Genomic DNA, 9,449 nt, shown 5'->3' with positions numbered 1-9,449 from the left:
AGACCATGGGCCAAGTATTTTCAATAACCCATTAGGAAATTCCATTAATTTTTAATCAAGTGCCACCCGTTAACAGACTTTAAAATTTCTGCAAGAATGTTAATTATGTTACAGATGTTAACTACTGTTAAACCTCAAGGATTATCCAGGTGAAGCTAAAGCAACTGTTTTACCCCCCAGTCCAACTTGATACAGAATTCCGTAGCACTTACCTTTATCATCCACATTCTGCGGTGGCCAAGTTGCACGAATCCTTGGCTACGTATCCTGCTAGAGCAGCCAAGTATTTCCTTCCATGTGCCTGACCATGTAAGAAGCCCCAGGATGTTTATTATCTTTGTTCTCAACCCCTTTTCATTAGGGCTTATTTGTGCCCAGGCTACTACCAGTGCTCCGATGCTTATGAATGGGCCACACAGAGCACAAGATGAAGCCCATCAATTACCAGGCTAGGAACTTAACCAGGGAATTCATCATACCAGAAGAGCAGCATATATGGGCATTATTCAATACAACAAAACCACCATGCACTTTTTTATAAAATTTTATTTGTCAAAAAGAAAAAGGCAATAGCCAATTGAAAGCCTACTTAATCTTAAAAGATTCCAATTTCTTTGCGTTGTTAAATTTAGGTAAATGACTTATTGGTTTAACATTTATAAACAACCCCGCCCCTTTTTTTTCCCCTTTAACATTTACCATCTATTTGTGCTGAATCCTTCCAAGGAGAATGCTCCAGCGTACCTCTGCAGGTCCTTGCTTTGCTCCTTTTACAAAAATAAAAAATGAAAAGAAAACTCCATCGTGCATGGGCTCCAATCGTCAAAAATAGGAAAAAAAAAATCTTTGGAATAGCCAATTGAGTTGAATAAAACTCCATACGAGTGCGGTTTGGTTGGGGCAGGAATCCACTCCTATGTTCCTGGTAATCTGATCCCGCTCCATGAATCCTTGAAATTGATCCTCCCTATCCTATCCACATTATGATTTGAATCCAATGATCCAGCTCCAAGGATTGGGATCCAGTGAGCCCTCTCCAATCCAAACCTTTATAACCAGCAAAACCAAAAAAGAGGAGGCAAAAAGTTAGATACCGTAATGAAAAATAGGATTCTGGGGAATGATCAGTTATGTCTGCCGCTGAATAATAAAAACAGGCATTGATAACTATCAGTTCCCCAAGACAAACTTTTGTATTGTGAAGCTCAAATTTTAGCAGTTAATCATTTGGAAGAAACATTCTAATATTTACAAAGGATAACTGATAATTTCAACATTTCAATTACTATATGTGCATTACAGGTTTTGTGGTTGGAAAAAAAAATGCTACGAAGTTGTCAAATCCTGCTGCTAGAACTATCCAGGCCTAAACTAAAAGCTCATTATACTCAGTTTAGAAGTGACAAGATTAACTGAAGTTATCAGAGTCAGTTTCTCATTTATCTTGCAGGGGAAGAGGGAAGATGGAAAGAAATCCCCAGTGTGCTCCCCCACCACCACTTCCATTCCATTACTTTTAAGATGAAAACAGCAAAATGCTCTATCAGTCACACAGAGGACATGCAGATTTTAGCAGTATTGAGATTATACTTCCATGTCTGAAAAACCTGCATGTTACAAGGATAGAAACGGGCAACATCTGTAAGCAACCGACACAGTGGATCCCCCACTCCCCCATGCATCCAGCTAAGCCACAATTGTCATGATGGTAGTCAGAAATCTTCAACTGACTAGAAAATGAGTGGAACAATAGAGAACAGGCGTGCCTATTTCACTATTCTCTCTGTATAAGGTCAATACTGCCAATTTAATCTGTGACAATAGCACTTGGAGTCATACCATTGCCTCCATTTTTGATCTGATCCTCCTCAATCCTCCTTTTGACAATCCTAAAATGATTGACATGTGCTCCACAATCCTTTAATCCAAAGCATTCTTAATCCATCTCTTCAGATATGTCTACAGAAAGACACATGAAAAGGCAAGATAAAAATGTAAGCTCCCCCAAAAGAGACAATTTAAACCCCCCAACATCCCAAGCTTGTATAAACCATAGCTGAACAAAGACATTTTAATACAGCAATATCACAGTTGGAGGAGAGTGGGCAGCAAACTAGCTAGAAAGAACCCTGACTAGGACATGTTAAAATACAATTTATGAAAGATGCAAGGGAATGTTGATGTTAAAGAACAAATACTCACTAGGGATATCATACAAAACTGCAATTCAACACTTTAGCCAATTTTCAGTAAAACAGTTTCAGTTCTGTTCCCCCCCCCCCAAAGAATGGACTATTTATGGGCAAATGAAAACTGCATACAACATGGAGAAATTCTACAAAAAGGAGCACTATTAAAGATCGTTTATGTACGAGAACGTGATCTGCTGTGGCGGGGAGAGTAGCGTGGAGATCCTCTGCTTCGTCTCGGGGAATAACTGCGACTTCTGCTGTTGCTTCGGCTACGGCTTCTGCTACGACTACGGCTGCGGGAACGAGATCTTCCATAACTCGGACTTCTTGGGCCATCAACTTTAACACGGATGTAGGCAGTTTCTCCCTATCAAATAGACACAACTTTCGATTGAAAGGTCTGAGTTTTTAAGCAGTCTTTTGCAGGCATGCTGATAAACTGGTTTTTTTTTTTTTTAAACAAGAAAAGTTGCATTACTTCTCCATACATTACTTAAGCATGATATCCATCTTAGCCCTTTCTACATTTTTAAACACTATAAACAGAAAAGTTGCACTTCCTTACCTTCAGTTTTACTGCATCCAAATGCAACCCTCTGAATCCAATTCTTGCTAAAATATTAAGTGGAAAAACCTACCTCATGAGATCTAAACTTAGTGTTATCCAGTTTTCGCACTGCGTAGGTCATGTCTTCTTTCCGAACAAACTCCACGACACCAGTTCCATCTCGGAAAACATCAGCATAACATACATCACCTGCTTCACGCATGTGATCCTTTAAATCCTGCCAGCTTCCACTGGGAGGCAATCCTGAACGAGAGACAGTTGTTAAGTTATTGCTAGTGAAATACAGGTATTCCTCAACTTAGTCCTTCCTGTGCACACTGGAAACTAATCATTTCACCTGTTAATCATGGTTTAAAACCTATATATTCTTTCAAATTATAGGTAGTTTTTGACTTTTGACCATTTCAAGAAGTTTAAATAAACTGCCTGTAAAGAACATCCAAGTGCTGCACAATGCCCTACCGCATGGTCATGTGACCACGATCTGGTTGCTTGGCAACCATTTGCACTTGATCCTCATTTATCATCATCTTTGCAGCTGCCAAGAGAACTCCCTCTGGTCTCAGGGGGCAGCCTGAAAAAGCTGTAAACTGCTGGAGATTTTATCAATCCAAGTAGACATGGAGCCGAAATCCTTAAGAGCAGGGAGGCTCCAGAGACGATGAGGATTTCTAGAATTTCCTGAGTATAAGGACACTGCCTATGCTGGATCTCCCCCGTTCTGAAGCACCCCATGCGCATCTGTAGTTCCATCCATGTAGTGTTCTAAGATTATGGTAATGCATGCTACTTAAGAACTGCTTTGAAGAGTCTACAGAATCTGTAACAAGTTAGAATGCAAATGAGTGCTTGCTTAGGGGATTATGTTATTTTAAACTGTATACTGTATTTCTCAACTAAGTTTAAAGCATGTGGGTGCTTATCCTGAAAGCCCAAAGGGATTTCACGTAAAATATTTTAATCATCTCCTCCAAAATCAACTTCTCTTCTTAAAATGTTCAATTATCTGCACATTCTTTCATAATTTTTGATTCTATTATTGCTTTTCATTGTTAGTAGTTTTGAAGCGCATACATGCAACAGGAACATAAACTTTTGAAAGCGTATTTATAGTTGTTTAAAGTAAGCAAACTTATCTCGATTAAACCAGATCTAGTATTTTGGGGGCAAATGATGAACAATGTACAGATTTTCAAGATACTAAATCGTGAGTTAATTAGATACCCAGAAAACAACTGAAAGATGGCTTAGATAAATATACACCATCAACAATTTTATTCAATTTTTAACCAGTCAAATCATTTTCAAAATGAACCTGGAGAAATTTGTTTTAGCCCAAGGGGAAAAGCTTACCTGATACTATCACTCTGTACTCAGAACGCCTCGATGGGGGTCCATATCTGCCCCTTGGGGCCCCACCACCTCCACCGCCTCCTCCTCCTCTGCCAGTGCCTCGACCACTTCGAGGGAACTCCACCCGTAGACGGTACCCATCATAATCATATCCATCCCGTCCATACACTGCATCTTCTGCATCCCTGCAAGAAGAGAAAAAAACAACAACCAGAGCTTAGATCCAGGATTCCTGAAAGACAGCTACATCACAGGCCCTCCAGGAACACACTGCAAGCAGGAAGTTGGCCTTTATCTTCAATCTACAAAATAAGAGAAGACTTTGTCCCAACAGAATTACCACACAATTTTTTTTCTGTAAATAAGCAACTAAGGTTCTTCCACTCTTGACATTGCAGCACAACTGTACAAAGAAATGCATTACTTTTTAGCATATGTATAAAAAGCAATGCTGTTTGTTTAAACTGGGAAGCAATAAAGTAACATACAGAACAACCTTAGACATTTTAGATTCCAAGAGGGGAAAAATCTCAATGCATACATTTTGGGGAGCAAAGGTGAATTACAATATTACCTGCCCAGTAAGTGTGATTATAGAAGATTACTACTATTTTCTCTTACTAGTTTTCATTTTCCCCTTCTGAGTGTTCATTAATAGAAAATATTTTTTTTGATAAAAAATAGTCTACGTGGTTATTCAAATATCAATTTAGAATCTAGCTTAATAGCAATGAATACATAAATCTATAGGTAACCACTGCAAAATAATGGATTGGAACTCATAAAAATGTAGTTGACACTTAAGTCACTTTCATTCTTAACTTCAAAATAAAGTATTTTAAAGTGGCCTAACTGCAAGCAACATTACAAGAACTAGAAATTAAGTTATGCCACTGTTTTGAAATAAGCCTTTGGACTCCAAATAAACTTTCCCAAAACTTGGTGGATTCCACTTCACCTTAACACAGGCCAGAGATCATCATTCTTGGATTTGATCCCTCTTTCTCAATTTTTGCAGGACCAATCCTGCAAAGTATACCCTGTTAAGTGTCTAGGGGAGATGTCAGTCATCCAGGTCATGGTTGTAGTCCCAAAGATGTTTTTCTCAAAAGGCAAATGGACTTGTTTTTCCTTGAAGACACGTTTTGCTTCTCTCATTCAAGAAGCTTTTTGAGAAAGGAAGAAGCTTCTTGGACGAAAAACAAAACATTTTAATATCTTCAAGGAACAACAAAGTCCAATTGCCTTTTGGGGAAAAAAATACGTTTGGAATTTACCTGTTACAGTACAAATGTTGCAGAGGGAAAACAATCTACAAAAGAACCTCCCATACAAAAACTTCCGAATGGATTTGAACCCTCTACCTTTAATAAATTCACGGCCTATTTTTCCCATTAAGAACCTTCCCATGTTCTGACCATAAGTTTGACCTTCCTGGGGACAAAAACCAGGCATGACTGGGGTGCAGAGACACCTAGAAAACAGCAGGTGCCACATGCATGGGAATTAAACAGAATAACAATTGGAAGGGACCCTTGAGATCTATTAACAAACACCCAGTGGAACAACTTGTCTCCAGAAGTTGTGGATGCCTTCCAACTGTTACTCTGCTTGTTTCATTCTAGTCAACCCCCTGCTTAGGCAGGAAACCCCTTATCATTTCAGACAAATGCTTGTGTCTCTTCTTTAAAAACTCCCAGTGTTGGAGCATCCACAACTTCTGAAGTCATTCCACTGTGTTTTTGTTAATATGATTTATTGGGTATGGACTTTCTGTCTCCAGTGTGAGTTGCATTGTGTTGGGGGGGGAGTGCACTGAGGGAGCTCAACCAATCTCATTGTACATATGTTGTGCACTGAGAAATAAATTATCATTATCATCACTGATTAATTGTTCTGTCAGGAAATTTCTCCTCAGTTCTAAGTTGCTTCTCTCCTTGATCAGTTTCCATCCATTGCTTCTTGTCCTGCCCTCAGTACTTTGGAGAATAGCTTGATCCCTCTTCTTTGAGGCAGCCCCTGATATACTACTGGAAGACTGCTACCATGACTCCCCTCAATCCTTCTTTTCACTTCACCACCCCAGGAGTTTGGCCACTTCCTCCCAACCCGTCTATTATGCATGCAGAAGCATTCATTACAGGGCAGGAACCGTTGAAAAGCCTCCCGATGTCCCCAGGAGGATGTACGGCAGCGCCTTTTATTCCAAAACGTTATTTTCTTTTATCCCACAATATCCCAACACGGCTTCCCACGCCCCAAAACGGAGCGGCTTTCCCGCGATCGAGTTCTCAAGTCCCGCTCTTCCCGCATCGCCTCGATCGCCCGACACGTGTTAAGGCGAGGATGATGGGAGCTGGAGTACCGGGCGCGGAGTTGAAGTCCGTCAGGCCTAGCCTGGCCTAAGAGAAGCTGCCCACCCATCCCTTTTCACGGGCGGCTATTCCCGCCACCCACGGGGCGATTTTCCCCCCACGCGCGGCATCCCGTTCCGTCCCGTCCACTGACCTGGGGTCCTCAAACTCAACGAAGGCGAAGGGCGGCCCCCCTCGGCGGTTCTTGAGATCGATGTCCCGAATGGCTCCGTACTTGTAAAAGACGTCCTCGATGTCCTTGGTGCGGATGTCCGGCGGCAGGTTACCCACGTAGATGCGGCAGTCGTTGTTCCCGGCCGGGCCGCGGATCACGCCGCCACCAGACATGGCGAGGTCAGCAATGGCTGCGGTTGGGGTTGGTCGGCGCGTGAGAGAAGAGGCGGAGGAGCAAGGGCGGGAAGCAGCCCAAGTAGGAGCGGGGGTGAGGAGAAAAGAGGAATTCAAAAAAAGAAAATCCGGCAACGATCCGATCCAACCGAAGGCGGAAAAAAGGGGAGCGAAACGGGGTAAAAAAGCGTGCGAGGCCAAAGGGAAACGACAAGAGCAGCAACGCCTCCTCCCGCTTCGGCTCTCTCAGCAGCCACAAAATGGCGGTCCACTCATGCGCTCTACTTACCCTGCGCAAGGATCCTTCCGCGCTGTTGACGTCACACTCCCGAGGGTGGGAGCTGAGGCGAGTGCGGCCTTCCCGCCTTTTGTAAGGCGCATGCGCAGCTCTCCAGATTTTTTTGTCACCACCCCCGCCCGAAATATTTATTTCCAAAGTTATTATCGAATAGCTTATGGGATGCCGTTCGATATTTACCGACCTTAGACGCGGCGTTTTTTAAAGTCACCCTCTTGGGCTTTTTACTTGAAAGAAAACACCTCATTTCAAAACGGCCTCGTGGCTGAGGACTTCCGTTAGCCTCCAGGGGGCCGCGAACCGTTACAAGTGCGCGCGAAGAAGATCCGGCTTTTTATAAGGAGTTGCACAAAGGAGGAGGGTGAGTAATCCCACAATGCATCACGCGAAGGGCCGCCTTGGCGCCAAAGAGAAGAATGTTCCCATAATGCATTGCGAAAGAACGAGAGCTGCCAATAAGATTTCAGGTCAGGCGGCGACTGGAAACGAAAATTAAAATGCGGACACGCTGACCCAAAAAAACCCATCTCGGGAGGCCTCCTTTCCGCGTAAAAGAAAGTTACGTTTGAGGAAAACAAACGGTATCTTTGAAATAGAGGCTCAGCGGACGCATCACCGGATTTAAAAAAATATTTTTTAACTTTAAAAAAACATTTTTTCAAAATAAATATTCTCTCCATGGTGCAGTTCGTTAACGTAAACACAGAGAAAACACGTGTTTATATTCACGTGTGTGTTGCAAAAGGAAAGCTTGCAATGCCCGGATGTATGAATGCCCCCCCCCCCTCCGCCTCCCAATTACTAGAATGTTGTTAAGGTTGCATTTGTTGCATACTCTTCAGTTGTCTGGATTTGCCACTTTATTAATTTATTCCATTACATATTTTCATTTGCTTTCCTTATATTGGTAGCTACCTGGGCTTGGGCAGTGCTGAAATCAATAAACTGAAGCCAATGTAACAATCGTGCACACTTCAATCCCCAAAATACCCTAAAGGCAGAAGGATGCAAATGACCAGCTGTCTGCAAAGAGTATAAATCCTTCCATTCACCACCATTCAGTCAGAGCTGAAGAAGCTTCTTGAATGAGAAGGGAGACATTTTCAAGGGGGGGGAAAAAACAGAAAGTCCAGTTGCCTCTTGAAAAAAGCACCTTTGGGACAATCTGGATGGCTGAGACTCTCCATAGATTAAGGCAGAATAGCAGTTAGACTTATATACCACTTCATAGGGCTTTCAGCCCTCTCTAAGTGGTTTACAGAGTCAGCATATTGCCCCCAACAACAATCTGGGTCCTCATTTTACCCACCTCGGAAGGATGGAAGGCTGAGTCAACCCTGAGCCGGTGAGATTTGAACAGCCGAACTGCAGAAATGCAGTCAGCTGAAGTAGCCTGCAGTGCTGCATTTAACCACTGCACCACCTTGGCTCTTAAGCTTGTTCACCCCAAGGATAAAACACTCAAGACACAAACTGAGCAACTTGGTATATATGCAGTACAATGCAGAGAGCCATGTGCAGATCTGCACAGGTAGTTCTCAACTTAACAACAGTTCATTTTAAAGTAGAATAGAATATGGATTAAAAAATATAAGAATGGAAGACGTGGCATAAAAAGGATAGTTAGAAGCTTGTGTTGAAAGAAATGTCCTTCTGGGTTCGGCTCCAAGTGGGGAAAAAGACACTGGAGACATGGAGGCTGCTTGGAAAGATGGTTTTAATGGTGGACAGGGCCACATGGCTTGAGCCCTGAACAGAAAAGGTGATCACATGCTTCAATGTTGGTGGAGAAGAGAAGGGCTGAGGGAGGGGCTTGCTAGGCTTTTTATACCCTGTTTAGTCCCACCTCTCTGTTTCCTGTTCCTGTGTAAGAAATGTATTCTGATTGGTTGTCAGACTCCCATGGGGCCATGCAGGGGCTACTCTCTAGGCTGTGTTCTGAATCCAGGTATAGATGAGTTCCCATGCGGAGAGTTGAGTAAAGTTCCAACATTATCATGCCTTTACTCCCATCCCCCCCTGGGGCTGCAGTGGAGAAGTCTTTATTATGTAAAGTGGGCAAGCCTGGCCCATTAACAGTGGGGATGAGCAGGAAGCTACAGGCAATTATTCTGTCTTTTAAAACATGTTTCTTTCTCCTCACATCCATAAATATTCTGCCTTTTCAATATTTCCTAGGCTATTTCATTTTTCTGGGAGAGGGCTGGATGATAACTTCCCACACTTGTTTAAAAGAAATGTCATCATTCTCTAACCACAAGATGTTCTAGCCGACGTCCCTATGTCAAAAGTCCAAACGACAAGGTTCAGATAAAGTTCGTTAATAACACGTAGTC

The 9,449-nt window shown here is 42.5% G+C and overlaps 1 protein-coding gene and 1 long non-coding RNA gene across 5 annotated transcripts; one reads left to right on the top strand and one right to left on the bottom strand.

Annotated features, from left to right (window-relative positions):
• Positions 1-528: 528 nt before the first annotated feature.
• Positions 529-7,121, bottom strand: SRSF1 (serine and arginine rich splicing factor 1). Of its 4 annotated transcripts, XR_015696861.1 has the most exons (6): positions 6,622-7,112; positions 4,114-4,298; positions 2,831-3,003; positions 2,373-2,559; positions 1,840-1,959; positions 529-1,047 (listed from the first exon to the last, which is right to left on the bottom strand). XR_015696861.1 is itself a non-coding variant. In XM_087717143.1 (5 exons), the coding sequence occupies exons 1-5, from the start codon at positions 6,813-6,815 to the stop codon at positions 1,937-1,939; spliced, it is 762 nt and encodes a 253-aa protein (XP_087573269.1). In that variant the 5' UTR covers positions 6,816-7,116; the 3' UTR covers positions 529-1,936. The 4 variants fall into 4 exon arrangements, 2 of the variants coding, with proteins under 2 accessions (XP_087573269.1, XP_087573270.1); XR_015696862.1 differs by lacking the exon at positions 2,373-2,559 and having other exon boundaries at positions 6,622-7,113; XM_087717143.1 differs by having other exon boundaries at positions 529-1,959; positions 6,622-7,116.
• Positions 7,122-7,159: 38 nt separating this feature from the next.
• LOC148044847 (uncharacterized) lies at positions 7,160-8,224 on the top strand. Its single transcript, XR_015696863.1, has 2 exons — positions 7,160-7,474; positions 8,025-8,224. It is a non-coding gene; the product is annotated as an uncharacterized LOC148044847 (long non-coding RNA).
• Positions 8,225-9,449: the final 1,225 nt, after the last annotated feature.

This window comes from Thamnophis sirtalis, unplaced genomic scaffold (genome assembly GCF_051295495.1).
Source record: "Thamnophis sirtalis isolate CommonGarterSnake01/CBP01778 unplaced genomic scaffold, rThaSir2_p1.2 scaffold_6, whole genome shotgun sequence".
In the NCBI taxonomy this organism is placed as follows: Eukaryota; Metazoa; Chordata; class Lepidosauria; order Squamata; family Natricidae; genus Thamnophis; species Thamnophis sirtalis.
This window is presented reverse-complemented; position numbering and strand designations above follow the sequence as displayed.

Bases quoted from the DNA above. Each gene is read 5' to 3' on its own strand.
- SRSF1 (XM_087717143.1), bottom strand. From the start codon at position 6,815: ATGTCTGGTGGCGGCGTGATCCGCGGCCCGGCCGGGAACAACGACTGC. The intron at 4,299-6,621 runs GTCAGTGGACGG...CTCTTCTTGCAG, and splicing joins GTTGAGTTTGAGGACCCCAG to GGATGCAGAAGATGCAGTGT. The intron at 1,960-2,372 runs GTACATAAACGA...GTCTTTCTGTAG, and splicing joins CCACAGCAGATCACGTTCTC to ACATATCTGAAGAGATGGAT.